The sequence below is a fragment of the Anomalospiza imberbis genome, chromosome 3 (assembly GCF_031753505.1).
Source record: "Anomalospiza imberbis isolate Cuckoo-Finch-1a 21T00152 chromosome 3, ASM3175350v1, whole genome shotgun sequence".
Taxonomy (NCBI): Eukaryota; Metazoa; Chordata; class Aves; order Passeriformes; family Viduidae; genus Anomalospiza; species Anomalospiza imberbis.
Window position 1 is genome coordinate 111,773,727 of NC_089683.1, and position 25,288 is coordinate 111,799,014.

Here is a 25,288-nt window from a genome sequence, read left to right on the forward strand (position 1 = left end):
TTAAGGCACTTGGTATTTGAGCAGCTTGGCTGCAGCAATGCCGAGCACTGCAGCTAAAAGCAAGGCCAAAGGGAGGAAATAATAGTTCATTATTGCTAAAGCATTTTACCCCACCCTCGAGCAGCCCAGGCCTGAGAGCAGGAGTTTGGCTGAAAGTTTCCAAGAGTGGGGCTCTGTTCCAGCTGTGCAGGGTGGCAGGAGGACTACCCCATACCAGAACACGTTAGCAATGGCATCTGCCCAAGAGTTCGTTTTAATGCGCTACAGCAGTCCCATCTCGGCTGTTTGACTTATTCCCAGTGCAGGAAGGGCTGGAACAGCCTCTCTTTCAGGGAAAATGTCCACACTGTCTTGGAATTTTATCTTGTCACCAGAGCAACCTGCACCGATCCCAAACCACCCTGACTGATCCAGTATATCTCCTTACCACAGGACATTGTCTGAATTTCAGAGCCTCTTGACACAAATCTGAAGGTGCTCACGTGTACAAGGGCTTTGGGTTGAACTGTAAACAGGATCCCTGGTCAGCCAAAACTACCTCAGTAAAGTCTTAGTCAAAATGTAGAAGTGAGTTTAAACCAATTTGGGAGCAGCTCCCTGTGTCACATGCTGACTCCAGCCGTGACTATTACAAGAAACAGCTGGGTAGCAGGTGTTTGTGTGACCAGAAAACACTACTACCAGAGCATAGTCCCAAAAAAACCACTCAGAGGTTTCTATTCCTTCTGGAAAACCTGCCGTTTTCCCATTTCCCGGAGTCCACTGTAAGCCACCTTAATTTGAACAAGCAAACAAACAAAAACCCCAGAACTCAACAGTACAGTTGCCAACTTGTTCTTCCAGAGGTCAGGGCCACATTTTGGACCAATAAATGCGTCAGGACACTGATGTTACTCGGTCTGTTCTCAGGCAGCAGCCATGGGTGGTGCTTTACAGAAAGCTTTTCTGGTATCACTGCGTGGTCACAAGCTTGACAATCATCCCGATGATCCGAGAGCCTCGGGGGCACCCGCACAAATCCATGCTGGGATTCTTGATTTTATCCTGCAGCAGCTGGTCCAGCTCGCAGCGCAGCTCCTTCACCAGCTCAGCCACCTGACACAGAAAACGGGCAAGGGTGAGGCTCAGCTGCAGCTCGGCTCTGCAGTTCCCCCAGGACAGCCCCTCCTCCTCCTCACCTGGTGCGAGGCAGCCACAAAGCGTATCCAGCCGTCGTCCAGGGAGATGACAAAGTCCCCCTTGAGCAGCTGCATGTGCACCTGGCCGCCGCCGAGCAGCACCAGCGGGTACACGGACACCATGCTGCAGTCCCGGATGAACACTCGGCTCGTCTTGATCTTCTCGTGGTACACCAGGTACGGGCTCTCAAAGTGCCTGGTCTGGGACAGGGACACCACAGCCCGGTCAGAGTGGCGCTGCTCTTCCTGCCTCTGCCTCTTCTGCAGCAGCAGAGAGCAGCAGCTGTGCCTCAAGTGCACCTGCAGCACGAGCAGACCCTCCTGGACCCGAAAGAGCTGCCAACAACTCTTGGCTCCAGGGGCTGCAGTTTAATTCTGCCCAGGAGGACATTCCTAACTCAGGCATGCACCATTATTTACAATCCTAACACAGGACTGTTCAATCATTAAGATTTTTTATTTTAAACATCAATAGGGATCCTCAGTGTAATTTTAAACACTCAAGCAAAAGTGATTTCTTTTACAAAAAGAGAAAAGCATCCTGACCTGATAATTCACAGACGAAGGATGAATATGAACATAACCATCATTTTTAGTAACAAACTTCAGCTCTTCTGCTTTTGGTTGCATTTTCACTGCTCCTGTACTGGTCTTCTGGTATTTACCCTCTGGCTTTTTCACCTGTATGGTAAGAAAAAAGGTTATAAAAATCTGCTGCACCAGAAAACCTTTTAACTTCATGTTTTAAACTTTTCAAAACCAGAAATTCTGTAGCAGCAACATGTCAAGTCACTGGAGACAGGTATTGCACTCCAGGTGCTGTCCAACCCTGACTTCAGCCTTCTAAAAGGTGTAATTTTAAGTGGCTTTTTCACATTTGCTGCTGGCTTCGGAGTGACGCTGTAATCAGCCTGTAGGAGCAGCAGCAGTCTCAGGCAATACAAACCCGAGCTCTCACACCACAAGCAGCAAACTTTAGCAACCTGAGCCAGGCTCAAGGCTGCCACACTGAGCCCAAATGAAAGCAGGCTATGTGGATATGCTAGACCAAAAAAGGGAAAATGAAAAAGCATTCTTTTACCTGGACAACATTGGGATACAGTGCAGCGCACAGCATAGCTGAGATCAGCTTGATGTTCTCTGCATTTGAATTTGCCTGTGAAATCAATAGGGGATCATTAGGGATCCTACAGTTCAGTGTGTAAAGGTAAAACCCTGCTCCAGGAATGACTGAATTCCTGAAACTGGTTCACTTTTACTGCACTCCTGTGCTTTACAGAGGAGGACAAGTCGCTGCTCCTGTGGCCTCAGGCTGGACCTGGGCTGTGTTTCCCCCCACCATCAATGGAACAAATTGGCCACCACTATCCTGGTGTCCAGCTGAATTGTTCTCTGACATCTGGCTACAAAGTGGCTTGTACCCTCGAGAACACCAAGCACAAGTTGTCCCAAAGCCCAGCAATCCTACAACTACCAAACCCCGATCACCCTGATCATCATGTAACCCCAGGACATCTCTGGCCCCTCTTTCTGAAGACGGGCCCACACAAAAAACTGCAGCAGCATTTTGAAGCACTGATGAAATGCTGTGAATTACCTCCTCTCCTGTGGCATCCAACACGCCATCGCCTCCTTGGGACCACTTCTTCTCAATATCCCTGGCTCTCAGTCCCTCCTTCACAAAGCCGATGTCAGAAAGCAGCTCTGCAAACTGCCTCTTCAGACTGGCAATTTCCTACAACAGACAGAGCGCTCTGCCACCCCCAGCAGGGAGAGTCACCCCCAGCGGCTTATTTATGTCACTGGGATTCTGCCAGTCCCTGTGCCGGGCCACAAACACTGACCTACCTGCAGAACTCTTCCTGACAGAAAGTTCTCCCTGCAGTAGTTGTAGCTTGCTTGAGAGCCCTCTTTGATACTTAAACGCCACCCCTGAGTGAGAGGATGGGAGGAAGCCTTTAATAAAACATTTCTGCTTGAATTTCGAACACATCACAAAACCCCAAGAGAGGCTACTGAGTTTTAACTCACCTTATAGGCCTGGAGAAGAGCCAGGTAGTCACTGTTTCCTACGGCAAACTCCAGCTTCTTTTTGTTTGCTTCTTCCCTTTTATCCCATGGTGACACCTAGACAGGCAGTAACAGGTTAGTGTGTTCTTCCCCTCACCACTTGGACGAGCCATTCTAGAGCTACATGGCACATTCTCTTTGGGATTTTCACAGCAGCTCACAGGTCAGAATGCAAATTTTCCCTGTGGAAAAATACGAGGCATTCAAAAGAGCACCTGATTTAAAAAGCCAAAGTGACAGTGAAGACACAGAGATCCAAACTGACCTCTGCATTCACAGCTCAGACATGTCAGCTCCATTATTATCACTATTTCACAATTTATATTACCAGTAATTTTCACACCAAATTCAGACAAAATGTGTGCTTCTTAGCTAAAAATCAAAATTAATACTCACTGTTTATACTGTATATAAATACCACTCTTGCTGCTACCACCTGGTTTTGAACTTCTGCTTATAACTGGACTGTTTTAACAACCACTGCATTAACATAAACAATTTAGGCTAAAAAGAAGAATTAAAATATCAAGTGTAATGTGCTGCAAGTCACAGCAGCATTTTGCTGCTGCACAAAACCACAGCCCTCGGGTTAAGAATACTTACAAAGGGTGACTTAAAGGCCAGGCTGGCTGCTATGGTCAGCGCAGGATCCAGGCAGCGGAAAATGGTGCCAAACAGCATGAGCTTGCCAATCCTGACATCCACAGGCAGCGAAGCCAAGTGGTATCCCAGAGGAGTGAGCTTCTCCTCCGGAGTTAACGCTCCCAGGTCCCGCAGTCGCACCTTCGATGCCTGCAAGGACTCAGTCCTGGGGGGCTCGATCAGTCGTGATAAGACAGAGTGAAGACTCTGCTCAGAAAACATCTCCAGGATCTTAATTCTTAAGAGGAGGGGAGGGAAAGGTAAAAAGAAAAAACAAACAAAGAAAAAAAGCAGGTTAGTTCCATATACAGGATTAAAAAAGCAAGTTTTTGTAAAAAAAGAATGAAAAAAAGCAAGCAGAAAACGTGCGTTGAAGAGCACACTCCCTAAAAGCGGGCTGGTAACACAAAGCTGAAGTCAGGGAGCAATGTGGAGTAGCAAGTCTGTAAGAACAGATTTCTATTTAGTACCCTGAGGTTTGAAATCAAGTTTTTACTGCAAAACTACTGCAATTTGTACTGCTTTGTTTCCTTTCAGTACAAAGGGGTGCACAGCGTGCAGCAGGGACAGGAAGGCCTCTTCCTTTAAGGTTTGCATGATGGTGCTTGCTGCGGGTTGTGGCTGGGGCTCCTGCAGCAAAGGAAGGACATTCTGCGCGCTGGCTTTTTCTAGAAACACAACAGCTCACCTTAGACAGAGCTGCTCTAAGGGCACTCTCTGTATTTCTGGCAGCTGTTGTTTTACAAGCTGATGGTTGTAGTGGTGGCTGCTGAAGAGATGGAAGCAGACGCCCGAGGCCACACGTCCTGCCCGCCCTTTCCTTTGCAGAGCATTGGCCTTGGACACAAAGGTGTCCTCCAGACTTTCCATCCCTTTGCCTGGGTCGTATCTACAGGAGAGCAAGAGACAGGCTTGTACTCACAGAGCCACAGAATGGTTTGTCTTGGAAGGGAACTTAAAGATCATCCACTTCCAACTTCCTCTGCCACATGCAGGGAGAGTTTCCACTAGACCAGGTTGCTCAGAGCCCTCTCCAGCCTGGCCTTGAACCTTCCAGGGTTGGAGCAGCCACAGCTTCTCTGGAAAGCCTGTGCCAGTGCCTCCCCACAGTGAAGAATTCCTTCCTAACATCCAATCTAAACCTGCCCTCTTCCAGTCTGAAGCCATTTTACCCCTTGTCCTGTCACCTGCCCCTGTAAGGAGTGCACAGAGAACAGGCTGGAGGCTGAGCAGGCAGCTGCTGCCAACTTCTGTATGGATACAATGCCCACCCCTGCACTCGGATCTGACTTTACACTGGCTTTCTCCACCTCGCAGCAGCTTTCTACAGACCAAGCTTCCTTCCAGTTTTTCCCAGCTCTTTGGAAAGCTCAAGGCTTGAAACAGTTTACAAAACCCCGAGGAATGAATGCCAGTACCTCTTTTCTTTCATTTTTCCAGAGTCAATCACATAGACCACGTCATCGATGGTGACAGATGTCTCTGCAATGTTGGTAGAGATGATGATTTTGGTAACTCCTGCAGGAGGCCTGAGGAACACAGACTGCTGGTCTTCACTGGACAGTGAGGAATGAAGTGGATAAACTACACATCTGCAAGGATAACAGGACAAGATGTTCAGGGCATCTCCAGCCTCTTCCTTCTTGGGAACAACCTGCCTGCACACACTTTTGTCTCACTAGATACTGTCCAGAGTGTTACTTCTCCTTGTAACCATCCAAGGCCAAACACAACCACAACTAAACACAGCTCAGCAAACATTCTGAAATGTCAGCAGCCTGGATCATGCAGAGCACAGAATGGAAACCACTCCACACTAGGGTCTGAGAACTTCAACAACTGACCCTCCTGAGCTGAGGAGAAAAACAAAAGGAGGGAGCCAACAAGACAGAAAAAGAACTACCCTGACTGGAGTCAAATCATACATGTAATCAAGCTAATTTATCCCTGGATAAAGGCAGGCTTTGTGCAGGAAATTACTCTTTATTTATGGGTAAAGACTGACAGTTTTGGAGCTTTCCTGCCTTACCTCTTGCTGTGCCTGTTATTAAAAAGAGCATTAGTCTGAAGCTGCTCATAAAGCATCTTGATTTCTGCTAGGCCAGGCAAAAATATCAACACAGCACCTATATATGTAGATAAAAAAAAAATTAAAAATCACTCAACAAAAAGGACAGCACAATATTTTATTAATGCACAATTATTGTACTAAAAAAGCACACAGGCTGTAACAGTCCTTCACAAAAGACTTCTCAAAGTAGACAATTTTCTCACCTTCCCCCTCCCATGTATATCACAAGCTTTGTAACTCAACTAGATTTTTTTTTTAATAGTCAGTAGCTACAGAAACTCTGCATGCAAATCATTAGCTTTGGGCTGTCCAAGAAACTTCCAAGAATCTTCTTTCATTTATCTCCCAAGGACAGTGAAATTACCTGGGGGTAATGAATTACCTGGGGGGTATGAATGTCTGCCAGCAACTATCCATTCCAGCAAGGCTTCAATTAATTCTAGATTAACTTTGTCCAAGTCCATGACAGACATTGTTTTCAACACTGCCTTGCTAACCCCTGGGAAAAAAAGAAATAAAAGATGCAGTAAATCCATGTCTTGTAAAAAACATCTGTGGATGCATGGGGCCAGTTACAGCTTTGTTTAAAGAGCACCTGGCTTAGACCTGAAGAGGGCAGATCCATGCTGTGCCTCAAGCAAAGCTGCTTCAGCAAGTACAGATACAGAGAGCAAAGTGGAACTAACAAGGCATCTGAAAAGGGATGGAAAGAGACAGAAGCTGAAAATTGTCCATTTTCAGATGCTAAGAACTAGTTTCAGCCAGGACCTTTGCTTGTAGTTTAAGAGAACAATGGGTTCTCTTTTATTTTTTTTAACTGGCAGTCTCTCATCTAGAACTTCACAAGTACAAAACTGAATTACAGATAAGCATTCAGCTTACAGTGATAATACCCCATGTTGTCTGTGTGCCAATTTATTAAATTTATGAAAGAGCTCACCTTTATATCGTGTAAGGAGCTGCTTCAGAGTTAATTTCTGGTCTGGGTCTGAATCTCTGACCATGGTGTCAGTGGTTTCCAGAAGGCCAGCACGCCTCAGGTCTTCCTCTACTTCTTCAAATGCAGTTCTTTTGTGTCTCCCATTCTGTTCGTGCTTTACCTTCTTCCTGTAGGGACTGCTGTCCTCTAAAACATACCTGGACAGCAGAAGAACATTTGCTGGTGTAGAAAGGAGCCTAACAGTCTCCTTCTAATAACTAACTACAGAGATAGGGTATCTAAAATATTTTCTTTTTAAGTCTGAGAGGAACTTTGTATAAACCATAGATAATAAGAAGGTCAAGGTGCTTTAGTAGAGCTCCAAGAGTGCAGGTGATGAGGGAGATTTGGGAGTATTTACTTTTTAAATAAATGCCAGAACTATCACAGTCTTAAGGTCAAAAGTGCAACCTCAACCTCACCACCCAAATAGATCTGAGAATGTGTGAATTTCACACCTTGTCATTGCAATCACATCTTCCAGAAAAAACTGGTCCACAGGAAACGTTCGACCTGAAAGGAAACATGAGAATAAATCTGTCTACACATGCCACAACAGCACGGAGAAAAGAGGAAGAAGACCAAAGACTACAGTAGTTTTATACAGGTTATTATGACATACACTGGCTTCACAGCTCTCATCTACACTGCACTCTTCAACACAATTTCTGACTAGGACAAACAGTGGGTGTCTTCCAAGCATGGAGTGCTCAAGGCCAGGTTGGAGGGGGCTTTGAGCAACCTGGTCCAGTGCTAGGGCATCCCTGCCCGTGGCAGGGGGTGAAACTAGAGGACCTCTAAGGTCCCTTCCATCCCAAACCAATCTAGGATTCCATGGTAACATGTACAATGCACTCACACAGGCAGAGAAGGGCAGACACACTTAGGGGAACACACCCATGCTCCTCTGCTGCTCCATGGCATAACTCAGCAATCTAAAAGGCACACTGGGCTAAAGGTGTACACATCCAGCTGGATCCTCTCACCGATCCTTTTCTCACAAGTATTGTAAAATGCAGGTGAACCCAATGGGAAGAAATGCTGATGTGTGACTCCAGTTCAGCAGGCTGAATGATTTCTTTATTATAACTATGCCATAATACATTAATATACTATGTAAAGGAAGAGACTAAAACTACAAACCTGCTTTTCTCACTACCATGTCTAACTACTCACAACTTGTGACCCTGTTCTGGAGAGTCCAGCCACAGGTGGGTTGGATTGGCCATCAGCTCAAACAATCCTCACCAGAATCCAATCAAGCAACCACCCCAGGTAAACAATTCTCCAAACACATTCCACATGGGAAAAACAAGGAGCAGAAATAGAAATTGTTTGCTCTTTCTTTCTCTCTGTGCTCCCCTATGAAAAATCCTGGGAGAGAGAGAAGTGTGCTGCCACACACAAGGATACAGGAGAGTCCTCAGATGTGGTGAAACTAACCCAGGGAACCATGTCATGCACACACCATATAATGATTGTCTTCTGAGAAGGGAAATTCTGCTGGTATACAGACAGCACAAAAATGACAACATTTCCAAGTCCCTTCTCTCCTAAATCTCATCAGTCTCTCCCTCTAAGTTTTCAGCATTGAATTTCTGGTATACATCCTCATCTTGAATTGAGAAACACTTTGCAAGAAGAAATAGTGAAAACAAACCTCTGAAACAATGAATGGCAATAAAAAGGAATGGTTTTCACCTGGTATGTTAATGATTGGACAGGAGTGGAAGTACTGAGAGAAAAGCTCAGCATTCAGGGTGGCACTCATCAGGATAATGCGCAGGTCTGGCCTCTGAACCATTATATCCTTCAAAACCAGCAGCAGGAAGTCACTGAAGAGAACAGGCAAAAGAACCTTTGAATGTCTTCAGCATTAACTTTCAGACTATTTTTCTCCCCCTTCTGTCCACCTTCCTAGTGTTTTCCAGCAGCACAGCAACACCATCACGGAAGCATGAACTTGTTGGAATGGCCTAGTCAAAAGCAATCTGCAAATCTGACTCTTTTCTGGTTGTCCCTTGCTGGAGTGTCAGGATTACTTAGCAAAACCATTTAAACAAAAAGTTTTATAAATTACTTACATTAATGACAACACAAGAACATCAGATATGAAATTAACTCAAAGTAACAGATGAGTCCTTTTTGCTCCTGTTCTTCACTGGAAGAGTTACTCAAACTTACCCACCCTTATCTGCTCACTGTATTTTTCCCTATATACTTATCCCTTTTGTAGCATGACTAGAAGACTGGCTTGAAGTGATTTTAAATAAGAAAGAAGAAGAATCCTTGAGAGACATAAGCCCTTTTAAGTGGCTAAAATACCACCTGAGCTGCAGAATAATGGGTAAGAGACAAAGCTTCTTAGAAACCCACTGCACTGCAGTGTTTGACAAGGAAAACACAGAAAAGGATGCTTGCCACTTAATTTACAGAGATACTGACAAACATTATCTTTTGCCTGTGATCAGCAGGCAAGTGGGGTAGAACTGCAGGAGGCTAGAGCAGGATAGGATGAGACTGTCTAGTAAAATCTACAGACTGGAAGAAAATGTGAACATTTGTCCCTTGCCCTGCTGAAGTCTGCATCAGGAAAAAAAAAAACAAAAGGCGTGTGATGAATTATGGTATTTGATAAAAGCTTAAACAAGGAAACTGTAAGAAACAGACAGCTCTGGTTAAAAAGTTACTTAACCCTCCAGCCCCACCCAAAACCTCTCTGCAGCACTGCTGCAATGTGAGGGTGCTTTGGAGGCACAGCAATTTCTGAAAGATGTGCTTTCTCACAAGGTGCTGCAGCACAATTTCCTACTGCCCAAAGACAAGAACCTAAACCCAGACTCCTTCCACCATCCCATATTACTGCCACAGGATCAGCTACTTGCACCTGAGCCACCTTTGACTACGTTTCTTCATTTTGCTTACAGGATAAGAGATTATTTACCTTTCTTCTGTTCTTTCATGAACTTCATCGACAATCACATGAGTGACTCCCTGCAAAGTCAGATCTCCTTCCAGCCTTCTCAACAGCACACCAGTAGTGCAGTACAAAAGCCTGGTAGCTGAGGACTTGAAGGGTAAGACAAAGCATTCAGTTGACTCTGGGCAAATTAACACAGTGCAAAGAGAGTATGTGCTGCTGTAAAGCATTTGGTTTCAGCTCAGTGCCAGGTTTGACTGAGAGGGAACAAGCCAGCCCTGCTGGAGGTGGATTTTAATTTCTTGACTGACACTGACAATACCTGCTTATTACCAAGGGACATTGCTACCTATCAAAAAATATGAACTGCTTTTCCTGTGGATATTGTTTTCTGATAAACAACTCAGATCTCTCTTCCTAGGAAGATCTGGTGAGTCTCTTTTTTTAGCATACTTCTTGGAAAAAGCAATCAGCTGCAAGAGAGACAAAAATTCACTTCTAACACAGCAGTTTGTGCCTGGCTGCAGCTGCACCCTTCAGTCTCCACTTGGGAAACACATGGGAATGGCAACAGGCAGAAAAGCAGCCAGTAGCCTTCCAAAGGACAGTAGGATTACTCACACTCTAAAACCCCTTCACCTCCCTCAACAGAAAGCAAACCCGCAGACACAGCACCGCGCTCTCATTGTGCAAAGTGAACTGTGCAACTCGAGATGAAATAAAATACAGAACGTGTTTCTTAGTATTTTATAAAAAATACAGATGATACAAACTTGCTTATCTCACTGCATGGCAGGTATAGGGCAGAGATTCTGTACACTAGAGAAGGACTAAGCACATTTCAATAGGAGTAAATGAAAACCAGCAAGCAAAGCATAGGTACCTTTACACTTTCCAGACGGATCTGATATCCAACAGTGAGTCCAATCCTTTCTGTTCTTTCCTTGGCTACACGTTCAGCCACAGAAATGGCAGAGATCCTGCGAGGCTGAGTGCAGATGATGTTTGCAACTCTGCTTGGAGAGCCTTGCAAAGAAGCATCCAAGATAAACTGAGGAATCTGAGTGGTTTTCCCACATCTGCACAACAAAATCAGGAATTAATAAAAAACCCCACAAATCCAACACCTTCCACCCACATAAACTGACTGCATTCCACTGGAAATGTGCTTTGTTTCATTAGTATGATCCTTCACATGAAGTTCACTAGGACTGCTGTCACTGGTCACAGATGAGCCACCACCCCAGCCTTTCCAGAACATGGATCATATTTCATGTTATTCTGTGTATACTTTGATACATAAAGTCTGTATGTGCAATCACGCTCTTACCCTGTCATGCCACTCACAACAAGAACTTGGTGGCTCTCAAGCAAACCCAGAATGTTTTCCCTCTCTTGCCATGCAGGGAGCTTCTGTCTTTCATACAGCATGGACTGAAAGTGCCTGGAAGACTGATGGACAGAAACAGCACAGCAGTAAGAACACCACTGGGATGGAATAGAACCATCTGAAACAACAGCTTGTCTCTTAAATATTTATTTCTCTAAAGTAAGCAACAAAACTATGCTCTGCACATTGTACCTTTTTCTGCCGAAACTGCGCGCAGATTTTAACATTTTCATTATATAGAGACTTTGCCTGCACATCATACTTTCTGGAAAGCTTCTTCTTCAAGTTCACATAACTCTCATTCTCCACAACAACTTGTTCAGGCTCTTCCTCCTCCTCCTCCTCTTCTGCCACCACCTCTTCTTCCTGAGGCTCTGACACGGTTGAGGCTTGAGACAGAAAGTGTACAGTTAAATACTGTTATTACTAAGGCATGGGCAATGAAGGAAAGAAAGACATGTTCCAGCAGCATTCCCAACAAAGAGCTTTGTTAGACTGGGCCTGAGGGTCTGCAGGACTGTTTCTGACATGCATTTAGTTCAACACCACCAGCAAACCTCCCCTCACCTCACCAAATCTCCAGCCCCATCCCACTTGTCCCAACCCCTGCACCAGGGTCTGGGTGGCCACACAGGGAGCCAGCATGGTTAAGGGGTTTGCTTTCCTGCACATTTTCCATGTGCCTCAGCTCACTTCTCCAATACACAACCACCTCTGTGCAGCACAAAATGCTTACACGTTAGGGTGGTTTTAATTAATTAAATGTTAAGTCACTGCCAAGTACTTTTAAACCAAAGCTGAAACTGGACCAGGTACTTCAGTGCCTTTGCTTGTCAACTGAAGCAGGATTTGCTCAAACTGTCAGCCAGCCCTTGAAAGTTTTAAGGCTACTTTTACCCAAAAAAAAGGTATTTTATAGAATAAGGAATATTTTGTAGCTAAAGAAAATTATTTAGAATCTCAGTTTCTGGAACAAAGCTGTCTTTCTGCAGAGGTGTTTAAAAATGGAATACTTTGTCTTACTGTAGCAAAAGCACAATTTGTCACTATTTAAGAACTCTACAATTCGATGCAGTTGTTCTTGAACACTGTCTTGAAAAAAGCTTACCTTAGATAAAAGTAGTTTTGGAACTGAGAGCTCAACAGCCACCCTGCCAAAAGTGACACAGACTCAACTCTCCTCCTGTGAAATCAACCTGTCTGCACCAGCACAAATAGAAAGGCATGATACCTTGAACAACATTCTATAACCACTTTCCACGTTTGCTCAGCCTTAAATCCACCTTTGTAAGTTAATTTTGAGGAGCTGTTGGTAATTTTAAGTAATCTAAAAAAAAAAGGTTTCTGAATTGATGAGTCGCAGATGCAGCAGAGCTTGCAAATAACCTTCCCTGTTCCCTTCTAAGCACACTTCTCTGGTCCATTCTGGTGAGCTCACATCTTTGGGTGGCAATGGGCATCACTCACTCTGCCAAACCAAACTCTGTGCTCCTTGAAATCAGTTCTGGCCAGCACAAAACCTCTCCGCTGCAGCTTGACTACAGAAGGAACTTCCTGAGGCACAGACAGATCACGGATCTGGCTCACCACATGACTTCAATCTCCAGAAATAGATTTGGAACAGATGGCTGAACTAGGGGCTCTGCCTTGTCTCTCTTTTTTTCTTTTAAATCTTTCTGACTGTTCTCAGCCCAGAAACCACGGAGGAGATTTACTGTACCTTCAGCTTGCTGATTTGAAGCAGGTGCACTCTCTCTCTGTGGCTTTACAGGGGGTGCTGCCAGCAGGGAGACAGGAGGAACACTGAACTTGTGGTGAGTATTGCTCAGGAGCTCACTGATCTCATGTTCATCTTCTAAGCAAGTCACCAAGGTGTACACCACTGGCTCATGAGACTCTGCAGCTGCCAAGGCCTTTCCAAAGAGGAATTCAGCAATGTGCAGACGACAAGCAAGAGGCAGATTCTCGTCAGTGGAGTAAAATGCCATGAGAGGTGCCTGAAGAGGATACTTGTTCTCGTCAGGAAATCTTACTTCAAGTTCATATATGGGACCATCACTACATCTGAGGTGAGCATCATCTGCAGAGTTCTTGGATGCGTTTAGTGGATGGTTTGGAGGGAATTCATGTCTAAATCTGCATTTTGAACCAAACCTGCAGCCTCCTTGGAGGTAAAATTTACATATTTCCTTTGAAGTCTGTTTTGCTGTGTCCCTTGTACTTTTTTGTTTAGATTTACTGAACCTGTGTGCTAGGTAGTCCAATTCCAAACTGAAAGTCCAAACACGATTTTTAATCCTTTCTATAAATTTTTCTCCATAAATGGACCGCAGGGCAAAAGCTTCTTCTTGTCTCTGCTCTAAACATTCCTCTTGACTGGCTTCAGCAGCTGCTGCAGAAACCTGCATCTTCTCTCCATACCTTTCAGAGAAGCACTGCAACAGCAAATACTCCAAGGATGCCCCAATATTACCATTGCAGGATCTCAGCACTGCCCTACAATGCTCACAGTCAAAACCATACCTGCACCAAACAGAGAAAACAGGGCAATGAGTGAGTGAGAGGCTCACATGAAGCAAAATAACCACACACCTGCTTGATCAGGCTCACAGTAAGGGAGCACGCTTGGCACTGCCTCACACCTCAGAATGTAGCACTTAACAGTTTCAGGGTTAGATTTCCCCACTCAACTACAGAAATTAAACTCTTCAGAAAAAACTGTCACATATAAAATGCTCCCAAACAAAGAAAAATATCGAATAATTATTAACAACTGAGCAAAACAGATGAAGGACACAAGGAGGGCTTACAGAGTATTGACACCAGGGATCTACCTCTTCATGACACAAATTATTCAATAAAGCATCACCTGGAGAGTTTGTGCACAGCAAATGAAGACACTTCACTGTCTACAATTCTGTGCTCAGCTGGCTCAGCAGACAAACTTGGCATTACATCAGAAGTTTCCTGTTCTGTTGACCAGCACTGCTCATCATCGAGGTAATCAGGCTCGTCATCATCTTCTCCAGCTACACTGATTAAAAGAGTTATCAAGTTAAAATAAAACAAAATTAAAATGTTGAGTAGACATAAAACTCTGCCTCTGCAGTTTTAAATCCTTCATTTAAATGGAAGATTTGGCTACCCCTTTCCCAGAGTTAATACTGTAGAAGAACAAAGCAGAGTCAAAACCATAGGATTTGAGATATACTTAAAAGTTAAGGGAAAAAACACAGTTTCCATTTCTAACAGTGTGCCTGCTAAAGCATGCTCATGTAGAGAAGCTAGAAGTAGTGCCTCCATTTAAACTAACTCTGATTCAGGTGTCAGCTCCTGTCCTTGCAGCTCTTGAAGGAGTTCTTTCACTCTTCTCTGGTTCTCTGATGTCATGTGTATGGTCTGCAGAGGCATTCTTGCTTCAGGTCTCTGCTTCATTTGTTCTCCTTTTCTGGCAGGGGCACTTGATCTGAAAATTAAAATAGGACATAACCATGAGTTATCTGCCTGGCTCAAATGCTCTTGACTGAACTGGGATGTTGGGGCTCAAACTTGTAATTCAAAACAGGAAAATCAAAATAAGAGAAATCCATCACCTAAGGATTATTCAGCTGGATTCACCCTTATGTGACCAAGATTTGTGTGTCTTTATCTGCACACACACGTGCATATATGTATTGAACCCTTTGTCGAATCCAAAATTATTTACTGAACACTTTGCTAGGTAAAGCTGTTCTTAGACTACAATACAACCATTTATTTCAAAGCTAGATGGGTCAGAACACACACAGGATACTAAAATAATTCTAAACTGCTGATTTTTCATGGCCCAGCTTCTGTTTTGTAATACACAAATATTAATATCCTGTGTTTACTGATGTGTTGTGACCAGAAGTGTCCTGAAATTACTTTAACACCAAAGAAGAAAATCAGAGGTTATAATCTTTAAAAAATAAAACACTTTCCTAGGTATCAAATCCATAAAACATTAATCAAAACAGACATGTAAAAATTGCTTCATAGTGAAACACTTTCAACACCCTTTCACTCTATATTCAAACACGTCCAAAAAACAGCCCCAAATGTCTATGTATGTCGACATCCAAAAAGTATCTCAGGTGGCCCAAAGTATCCCAAACAACCCCCACGTATTCCAGCACCTCTATGCCAATCCCCCCAAAACCAACAGAAATACCTGGATTCTAGCCTTGGTTCCTCAAAGAGACAAAAATCATCTCCATCGTCCCAAATTTTGGTTGAACATTTCCTACTTCCACCAAGCTGAGGCTTGTCTGAATGGCCACTGCTGCCGCCTCGTCTTCCACTGCCTCCTCTCCCTCGTCCTCCTCCTCTGTTGGGCTTTCCCCTTTTCCTCCCTAACCAACTCATCTTTCCTTGGGGAAGAAGAGATAAAAACAGTCCTTAGTTGTGAAGGTGATGAAGCCCATTGTGTATGTCTGAGCACACATTATTTGTTTTTCTATGTGATAGGGCATCCCTCAAACCACTGTTGATTATCTGCATGTCGGTGTGTCTGTATGCACCTGGAGCAAAAAATATTCTTCTGGAACATTGTTTAGTGAGTTCTGTGGGTTTAGGAAAAAAAAAAAAAAAAGTAATATTCCTCAGCCAAAAGCTGCAAATTTGACAAAGCTCTGTGGCAAAAGCATGAGCCTACCAGCTGTGCTGGCTAAGCTGGGAACCCCAGTTCTGCCACTCTGATGGAACCTTCTTGGGCACGGAAGTCCGCAGGACAAACCTTCAAGGGAAATTTCGCAGAAGAAAGCAGCCTCTGCCCTGTCACTCTTTAACTCGGCAGCTTGCAGGGCTGAGACTAAAAGGTGGAAGGGGAGCTAAAGCCCAAGATACAATGGTTTTTTTAATATTATCTCACACTGGGCTCCCTTCCGCAGGGAGCTGCCCAGGCTGCTTCAGGGGAGTGGCTGGATCTGTCCTGGCAAACAGGCGGGCTCCTTCCCTTCTCCCAGCAGGGTCTTCCCAGCGCTGCCAGCCCATCAGGCCTGCCCAACACGAACACATCCTCGTCCTGCACCTCCTGCTATTGGGAAGCTATTGCAGGGGACAGGTGAGCAGCTGTGGGCAGTCCGGCAGGAATTTACTCCCTGGATCTTCGCTCTGGCACCTCCACAGCCAGGGCAAGACCTGATGTGGCCGCGCACAAGTAACAGCCCAAACGAGGGCTCGGGAAAGAAGCGAAGTCCCCTTGGTGCGGCCGCACTCCCCACTCCAGCTCCACTGGGGCTGGACAGGAGCTCACAGCCAAGCTGTCCCCGCCCGGGGCAGTTTGGCAGAAGCCAGGGAGGGAGAAGGGAGACCATGGCAGGTGCCCCGAGGCCTCTGTCACACAGCGCTCCTCTCAGCTCAGAGCACAGAGCCCCGGGCACGGAGCAGCTCCGCCGGCTCGTCCCGCCCTTCCCCACGGCACCTTCCCCTCCACGGCTGTCTGGGGACCCTCAATCCTCTCCCAGCCCCGCGCTGCCCGGACCCCATCCCCTGCGCACCTCCCCTCAGCCGCCCTCGCAGAGCTCCCGCTGCCTCCCCTTCGCCCCCGCTCTCCGCGGAATCGCGATGCCCCCGGCAGCTCCACCACGGCTCTTCCCCAGCGTTCCCACCTCTCCGCCCGGCACCTCCCGGACGCCCCGACCCGGATCCGCGGCGTTTCCCTTCCGGGCCGCGGCCCCGCCCCGCCCCGCCCCGCTCCCCTCACGCCGCGCCCGGCGCTGGGAGTTGCGTGTGGCTTTAGGCTGCCGTGCGTTTGAGCATCTGCGTTTGAGCATCTCTGTGTGCCTGGCTCTAACAGTGGCGCCGGCTGTTTGTTTCTCAGCAGGCATGCTGGTTTTTGAAGTATCTCTCGTATTCCCGAGTGTGAAAAATGCATATTTTATGATTGGCTTTTCGCAAATATTAAATTGAATACTATATGTGTTATGTTATATTGATTAGAAGTGCTGTATTAACATTTTAATAGTATGGTAAATGTAGTTTTGTAGTTAAAATAGAGCCTATGTATGTGGGGTTTTTTTACTAACTCAAGCAAGAGATGAGATAATGAAGAAACTCTTCACACAGAGATGACAATGATGGGGGCCCATAAAGAATTACTGCCTCCTTATCGGAAAAGACAAACATTCTTCCACCTTCTCTCCGTCTTTATGGAACCACCAGGATTAAGGGGAAGAAGTTGACAAAAACCAGAAAAGTTCTTAATGTGCAAGGAATTTATGCATCATGTATGAGATGTATGAATATGCAACAGGCTACTGCTTTTAAAGGTTATTCCTTTGTTCACAAGGCATGCTTATCGGGCTTAAGTGCCCGAGAGCATCCGGACGTCCGTAATTCTTTGCTTTTTATTGTCTTGTAATTGTCCTAACTCTAAATTTTCATTACTCTAATTGTATTACTATTTTTATAACCATTTTATTATTATTAAACTTTTAAAATTTTAAAAACCAAGTGATTGGCGTTTATAACACCGAGTAAAGACGAGAACGATGCTTGAAAATCTCGGTAGGTGCTCGCTGCACCAACCCACAAGTTACTGAGGGAGCTGGGGGGCTCGGCCTGCAGAAAAGGCGGCTCAGGGGGATCTTTGTCACTCTCTGCAATTCCCCAACAAGGAGTAGCCAGGTGGGAATCGGCCTCTCTTCCCAGCTTACAAGTGAGAGGACGAGAGGAAACGGCCTCAAACCGTGCCAGGCAAGGTTTAGATTGTGTATTAGCAATATGTTCGTGGAAAGGGTGGCCAGGCACTGGGGCAGGCAGCGCAGGGAAGCACCGTCCCTGGAAGGGTTAACCCCGGGGTGTGGCACCTGGGCACGGCCGTGGGTTGTTGGTGGGTGTTATAAACGCCAATCCCTCGTTTTAAAAATTTATAAAAGTTTACTAAAATTAAAATGGAAAAAAATAATACAAGTATAGTAATAAAGATTAAACAATTAGAGTTAGGACAATTAAAGAGACAATAACAGCAAAAAGTTACAGCCCGGGCTGGGTACCTCTCTCTGGACAAAAGTGAGCCAGGAGAAGGACCCCGATAAAAGAGAATTCCCTCCTTAAGAGGGGTAACCTGTTGCATACACAAATCACTTCATGAATATGCATATATTTATTTAAAACAAGAAGTTTGTCCGGTACTTGTTGAGGAATTCCTGTTAATCCCAGGCGCCTTGAAGTCTAAGTCGAGTTTGGAGAAGTTCGGTTTTTTGTTGATAAGGAAAGCCATAAATTCCTCTCCTCTGGAAGATTTAGGGGTTTCTGTAATTGTTATCTCTGTGTGAAGAATTTCTTGATTATCTTCTTCTTCTCTTGAGCAAAACGAATACCACACACACATATTTTCTATTTTAACTACTGAAGCTTAATTTCAATTACAAAACTACATTTACTATATTATTAAAATGTTACTACAGCATAACTTTCCAACCTAGCATAATACATATCGTAAATATCTGCGTAGAGCCATACATTCTGCATTTTTCACAGTGGGCCTGGCAGTGCTGGGTTAGTGGCTGCACTCGTGGTCGTGGAGGTCTGCTCCAACCTGCGCTACAGAACTCAGCGTGTGGGACTAAAAGGGAGGAAATCTGTTACGAATGAAGTTCTATATGTCTAGTTTGGTAAACAATAAGACTGAATTTAGCAGCAGTTTTAATTGAACAGCAATTTTGTATAAATGAATACAGTCAAGTATATTAAATATAATTAAGCATATACAAAAATTTGGCAGTGATTAATTAAGTATGATTAAGGTTCATATAAAGCATAAGCAAAACCAACCAGGGTTTGGGCAGGGTTTCTCACCCTGCCTCACGTACGAAACAAAGGAATCCAAACTAAACCTTATGTACTGTATGCAAATACATATTCATCAATAATTTTCTGTAAATCTCCTCCCGTTTTCGATTCTCGAAATCTACGTCACTATACTGCATAGTGCATGCTCCACTTGTTGCTAGGGAGTCTGCTGGATTTTCGGTGGTCTTTTCAGAGGAAGGCTCGCCGTCTTCCTTGCTGCCTTCTGAATAACCTGGCAGGCTGTGCATGCGCATTAAGCTTTAAACAATATGTTCCAAATAAGCCTTATTATTTCATATATAAGACCACTACTTTAGATTCCATACCTGGAATTGTCCCAGCTTTGCTCATCCCAAGGCCAGTTCTGCTTTGGGAGTCGTCCCAATTTTGTTTGCCCCAAGGCTGATTCTGTTTTAGGATCTTGCTTATCTCAGTAATACATCCTGCATCCTGTTTTTCACATGTAACATCTGCAAAGAAACCCATCTGCTTTGTAACACTAATCACATATACTTTTTGTGTTATAACAATTATTCTCTAAAATATTGATACAGTTACAATTTAGTTAGCACGAATCATATCCATTTATTACAAAGTGATACCAGTTTCAGAGTGAGGGTGACATAAGTGACAAGAGACCCCAAAGCTGTGTCACTGAGGTGGGGAAGGCCTCTCTGCAGATCCCTGCACACACAGGGTCACCCACGACAGCTGCCCCCCAGCACATCCTGTCGGGTCTTGACTCTATGGATGGACACTCCACAACCCCTCCAGGCAACCTGTACCAGGTTGGAGTTTAAAGAAAAAAACTACCACAGAAATAAAGAAGAAAATTTTACACACTGGTTTGGCTGTATAAGACCCACCACAGCCCCCAACCCAGAGACAACACCAGCCATGAGGGTGTTTCCTCTGGGTCCTTCTGCAGATGGTGGCCACAGCCACCACTCTGATGGTCCATTTGGGTCTGCTCTGCCCCATAAAGACTCCCCACCACCCCTAGAAGGGGAAGAATGGTTCACAGGAATGCTGCTGACTCACACTCCGTGCCACCCAAAGGTGCCTGCGCCAGCAGGGCTTATGTGCTCCATGGACCCACCTCTGGGAACAGCCTGTCCACAGGAGATGGAGAGTCAGCTCTGGGAGAAGCGGCTCTCTTCAGCTGAATAAATGCATTGCGTGGTCTCATGGGTTTTGCCTCTCAGATGCCTTCTTGTCCTGAAGTGAAAATACTTCTATTCTCATATATATAAATATATATACACCATTCTCATTTTCTAGAGGGGGACTGCAAAAGGACACCTGAGATTGTGCTTGAGGGGAACAGTAGATTTTGTTCAATTTTCTTGTTTTTTGCTTCTGTAATAGCCAGCTCAAAAAAACCCCTAAACCTAAGCAACAACAACAACAATGAAAAAACCAAAACCAACCAAACAAAAAAAGAAATACTGTGTCCTCTGTCCCTAGTGCTTGACTTCATAGGCAGCAGCATCTTCCAGAGAGCTTCTGTTAATTTAGGAGCCTGTCCTTTCAGCTCCTTTGCTAGGGCTCCACATTTATCTGTGCTGCACAGCAATTATACTGATTTAGGCTGTGCAGTTTCACATTTCACATTTCCTGCCTGGAGGGTATCTTTGAAGCAGATCTTTGCCTTTCAGGGAGAAATTAGTCTGTCTTTTGTTACTGCACCTCTTCATTTATGTCTCCCTGTTCTTATGCTTCAGAGTAACTCGTGGACTGGCCCAAGCACTGCCCTGACAGCCCTGCCCGTGGGTTACTTGCATCCTCCACATGCTCCCTTTGGAGCAAAGAGCCCTCCAGTGAAGGGCCGATCCTCCTTAGGGAAGAAATGGAGCAGGTGTGGAGGGCTGCTGCTCCCCACTCTCCAAGCCCTTATTTATTTTTACTCAAAAGAAAATTTTTCATCATTGACAAGAAACAGAAAATACTCAAGTGCTGGTTCGTGTTGCTGCTCCCCTGCCATGGCTACTTTGGCAACCTTGCCCTTGGCCCCCGTGCCTTCTTGGCCCTGGCATCCCTAGGAAAGCCAGGGTGTCAGCAGGTAGGGAGGAGCTGGTCCCGTTTCCCTGTCTCTAGCTGGAGGTTTTTGGATGCCACGGGAGGTACTCAAGATCCTCTGAGCCTGGCAAAGCAGCACGGCCACAGCAGCCAGCGCACGGCCCCACGTGGCCCCCGCTGCCGTCACTTCCCAGGGCTCCTCGCCCTCCCTCCCCAGCCCTGTGCAATGCTAATTAAAAAGTCAGAAATTCTGCATCGCCTTCTTCCAACTGCACAGTCCTGGTTTTTGCATGGGCTCGCAAGGATGTGACCTGAAGATTATATAAGTAGAAGGCTTTTGTTGTGCCTGCATTTCAAATCAGTGATTAGCATGTGACAGTCCCGTCCTGGGAAACGTCAAGCCACCATTGCCCATTGCTCTCCTCTCTCTCTCTCCTTTCTTGCACAGTGCTAATTCCCAACTCTAACAACCAGGATCTTCAACTAGCCTGGGGTAAGTTTAAAATGTACTCGGCTTGGGATGAAGAGCGGGGTTAATTATGCCATTTTTCATATTGTTGGATAAAGCTAGAGCCATAACTAATTATATTGTGTGTGCAGCACATAAAATGATATTTAAAGTGTTTTGCATCTTCAGTGCCCACAGGTATTTTCAGCTGATTTCTTCTAAGATTCTGAATGGAGATCTAGCTTCTTAGTGTGCTGGACAATCTTGTTAGGCTGCATTTATAGTGAGGTTTCTAAAATAGTTTAAAAAGGCCTTTTTTTTTTTGCTCTCACCATTTACAAGCTAAATTGAAGTATCATGCTGAATTGACTTATTTGGATGACAGCTGCATTAGAGTTAGTTGGGGACAAAGTGCAAGAGTGATGACAGTAAATAACTGGTATTTTGTTCTCTTTAGAGGACTGGGGGTTGTTCTCCAGGTGAGATATTTAAAACAGCCAGCAGCATTGAAACAGTCACCAGGAAGATCCCAAGCATTTAGTTAGGAAAACTGTGGATGCTTAATAACTGAAGCAGCAAAAGTGCATATGGATTCCTGCACTGTTACCCATGTCATGATTTCAGAAGCAGAATGGGACAGGAAGCCAGATAAATAGTAACAATTCTGCTCCAAGGCTAGGCTGTGAATGCTTTACTGAACCCTGCCTGCTTGCTGCTGAAGCCTGGTGTAGTCCCTCAGTCTTTTTGATCTGTGATCCTCTGCACAGCTGCTCCTCTCCCCCAGTTGTGCCATTCCATGTGGGGGGAGCACTGGGAGGGGGAGCACGGTCACACAGTTGCACTTCAGGCTGCAGGACCTGCCTCTCCTCTCTGCACCGTGCATGGCTTTGTGCAGGAACCCACTCCTGTGCTGCCTCAAGGGCACAACTCACTGGGACCTCATCCATCCATCCATCCATCCATCCATCCATCCATCCATCCATCCATCCATCCATCCATCCATCCAGGATCTCATGGGAAGCGGGTGCTGGCCCAGGCTCTGTTAGCAGGTTGGTTGCTGTGCTGGGCAGGAGGGGTTGCAGTGCCAGTTGCCCATGCAAGGCACCAGGGCAGGATTCTTTGCTGGCCACCAGTGGCCAGCAGCATGGCAATCACTAACAGCAGAAGTTCTTTGGTTCCAGCAGATTTGGCTGCTGGAGGGGAGATACAAACAAAAGGGGAAAATACATCTTTTTGCTATGATGGAGGAATCTGGTGGCTTTAACACCTTCAAATTATTCTCTGGGGTTTGCTCTGGAGATATTATTCTGACTAGATGAGGACTGCAGGAGTGTAAATGAGTTTTAGTGCTCAGCTCTGAAGAAACAAGCACGTCTTTGCCATTTCTTGTCCCTAAAGCAGGGGACCTGGGCTTGAACAGCAGGCCAAGACAGCCTGAGAATGGCTCCATGTGACTGGGTACTGAGCCTGGCCAGTGAGGGCTTGAAGAGGAGCAACAACATCTCCTTGTTGATCAGGAAACTACCCTGTGGTGGCTGGCATGTCAGGCAAACCTTGGATTTGCCACAGGTGGAGGCCTGGTAGTGGTTTAGGAAAGGAGCTTCGTGGAGGGCTTGCTCTTGCTGCTGATGTGCGCATGGATGCATGTATGTGTATACAGGGAGGGACTTGCTCAGGACAAAAACATGAAGGGGGGAATCCTCTCCAGCTTTTAACTGCCTCAAGGGGGCTGTAAAGAAGATGGAGTCCAGAATCTTCCCAGAGGTGCACAGTGAAAGGCACTGGGTACAAGCTGCAGCTAAGGGAAACCCTGACTGGATGTGAGGAAAAATATTCTTCTTCAGGGTACTGGTGGGCCCAGAGTGGCTGTGAAGACTCCAGTGTGGGAACTATCCAGACCAGAGCTGGACTGAGTCCTGAGGAAGTTTGATACTACTCTTGATTTGAGCAGGAAGTTGAACTAGAGCCATACAAGGGCTCCTGCTCACCTTGACTCTGCTGTGAGTTTAGGACTTGTCCACTGCCAGCAGAGGCATGGTATGAACAAGCAGCCCCCATCCAGGGTCTTAGGGCCAAATACCAATGCTATTCCCCAGCCCATTTTTTGCACCCTTTAGGCACAAACCAGGCACTGTTCAGCCAGCTCAGGCTCCCTGAAATCCTGGTCCCTGGTGAGGACAATGTTAACAGCTTCCCCACCCACAGCTGGGGGGAACAGAGGACAAACCTTCACTCCAAACCAGGGCAAGGCTCGTGTTCTGTTCCAATGATGAGGAAGGGCTGATTAGTTTTGCTTCTTATATTCAGCAATTCAGGAGAACTAGGGAGAGAGAAGCAATGTTACATGTACAGCAGTGAGCCCCAAATTCTGGAAAGTAGCCAATGTTAATGCAATTATTTCACATAACAAAGAACCAAGGAGTAACTCAGGAAGTTGCAGGCTGCAGATAGAGGACACACAAAGACAGTTACTCTGGTAAAATGGGTAAGATTTTCTGGACCCACTTAACCAAGGTCAACCTACTTTGCAGTGCAGTCAGATAGCAAAACTCCTGCTTTGCCTGGAGCAGGAGGGGATGGCGGCATCCCTGGTGTCCCAGTTTCAAAGACTCTCTCCTGAGCTCTGCAGAGGACATAGTCTTGTGCTTAAACATGTCCTTAGTAGAATAGGCAAAAATTAAGTCAATTAACTTCCAGCAAAATGCTGTTTTCTTTGTTGTCAGTGAAAACACAGGAGGTTCATGTTTCTTTCATATCTGTTTTGTCTTTCCTACTTGTTCCTCTTCCCCCAGCACTGCAAAAGCAATTCTGAATTTTAAAACCAGTTCTCTGTTAAGCACACTAGTCCTAGTTCAACAGCCCAATAACAACAGTCCCAGGATTTTTCTATGGTGCTAATTTAAATTGGGAGCAAAGTTTTAACAACTTTGCTAGTGAAGTTGAATTTATAAGTCTGTTTTGCTCAGAAACACACACTTAAATACCTTGTCCTCAAAACATCTAGAGAGATTTAGCTACTTTAAAAACAACTCACATTCTTGTCATTCTCTGGAATACCTAATACCAAAAAAGACTTTTTTTTTTTTTCTGGAGAGGGCTAGAGCACAGAGCATAGGGTGAGAAGCTGAGTGAGCAGAGTTTGTCCAACTTGGGGAAAGGAAGGCTGGGAGACTTCTATAGCCACCTGCAACTACTTAATAGGCTTTCCTCACAGACACAATGAAAGGACAAATGGCCATGGGCACAAATTCCAACAAAAGAAACCTTGATTGGCCATAAGGAAATAATTCTTCCTCATAGAAGCAGTATAGCCCCAGTATGCAGGAACAGAAAGGCTGAGAATTCTCTAACCTGGGACAAACTTAGACCTTGACTAGGTGTGGCCCTGAGCAACCTGGTCTAGCTTTGGGGTTAGCCCTGTTTTGAGTCAGATAACTCCAGAGGTCTCTGCCCATCTAAACTCTGTAATGACTCTAAGAGTCTTCAGAACAAAAACCAACAAACTGTTACACTATCAGCTGATCGAAATCAGATGGAAAACAGATGTAACAAACTCTAAGATTTATCTCACTGTGGGAGCTTTCCCAGCCTATTTGTACAAATCCCACTTCAAAGGTCCCTCCACCTTTGCTCAGGTTTTCCACATGCTTCACCAAGGCATCCTCTATCCCGAGAAGTCAGTGGACCTTCTTAGCAAGTGATCTTACAAACAGCTCTCTTACAAATAAGTTTATCTTTTCATTAACCCTCAATCTT

At 45.3% G+C, this 25,288-nt stretch overlaps 1 protein-coding gene and 1 long non-coding RNA gene across 3 annotated transcripts; one reads left to right on the plus strand and one right to left on the minus strand.

The window, feature by feature from the left end:
- Positions 1-818: 818 nt before the first annotated feature.
- Positions 819-15,676, minus strand: DHX57 (DExH-box helicase 57). Of its 2 annotated transcripts, XM_068186472.1 has the most exons (23): positions 15,443-15,676; positions 14,564-14,716; positions 14,120-14,284; positions 12,971-13,773; positions 11,443-11,639; positions 11,191-11,312; positions 10,744-10,939; positions 9,885-10,009; positions 8,642-8,775; positions 7,399-7,453; positions 6,902-7,098; positions 6,344-6,460; positions 5,920-6,016; positions 5,309-5,482; positions 4,579-4,779; positions 3,852-4,128; positions 3,210-3,305; positions 3,027-3,110; positions 2,776-2,913; positions 2,260-2,334; positions 1,725-1,859; positions 1,179-1,379; positions 819-1,095 (listed from the first exon to the last, which is right to left on the minus strand). In XM_068186472.1, exons 1-23 carry the CDS (start codon positions 15,634-15,636, stop codon positions 952-954), a joined length of 4,080 nt encoding a protein of 1,359 aa, XP_068042573.1. In that variant the 5' UTR covers positions 15,637-15,676; the 3' UTR covers positions 819-951. The 2 variants fall into 2 exon arrangements, with proteins under 2 accessions (XP_068042573.1, XP_068042574.1); XM_068186473.1 differs by lacking the exon at positions 15,443-15,676 and having other exon boundaries at positions 14,120-14,279; positions 14,564-14,701.
- On the plus strand, positions 8,772-14,345 carry LOC137471877 (uncharacterized). Its single transcript, XR_010997909.1, has 2 exons — positions 8,772-9,287; positions 9,868-14,345. It is a non-coding gene; the product is annotated as an uncharacterized lncRNA (long non-coding RNA).
- Positions 15,677-25,288: the final 9,612 nt, after the last annotated feature.

Excerpts from the sequence above, each read along its gene's own strand:
- DHX57 (XM_068186472.1), bottom strand. The coding sequence starts at position 15,636 with ATGAGTTGGTTAGGGAGGAAAAGGGGAAAGCCCAACAGAGGAGGAGGA. Across the intron at positions 14,285-14,563 it reads GAGCTGACACCTGAATCAGA|TGTAGCTGGAGAAGATGATG; the intron begins GTTAGTTTAAAT and ends TCTTTTAATCAG. Across the intron at positions 13,774-14,119 it reads GCTGTGCACAAACTCTCCAG|GTATGGTTTTGACTGTGAGC; the intron begins GTGATGCTTTAT and ends TGTTTGGTGCAG.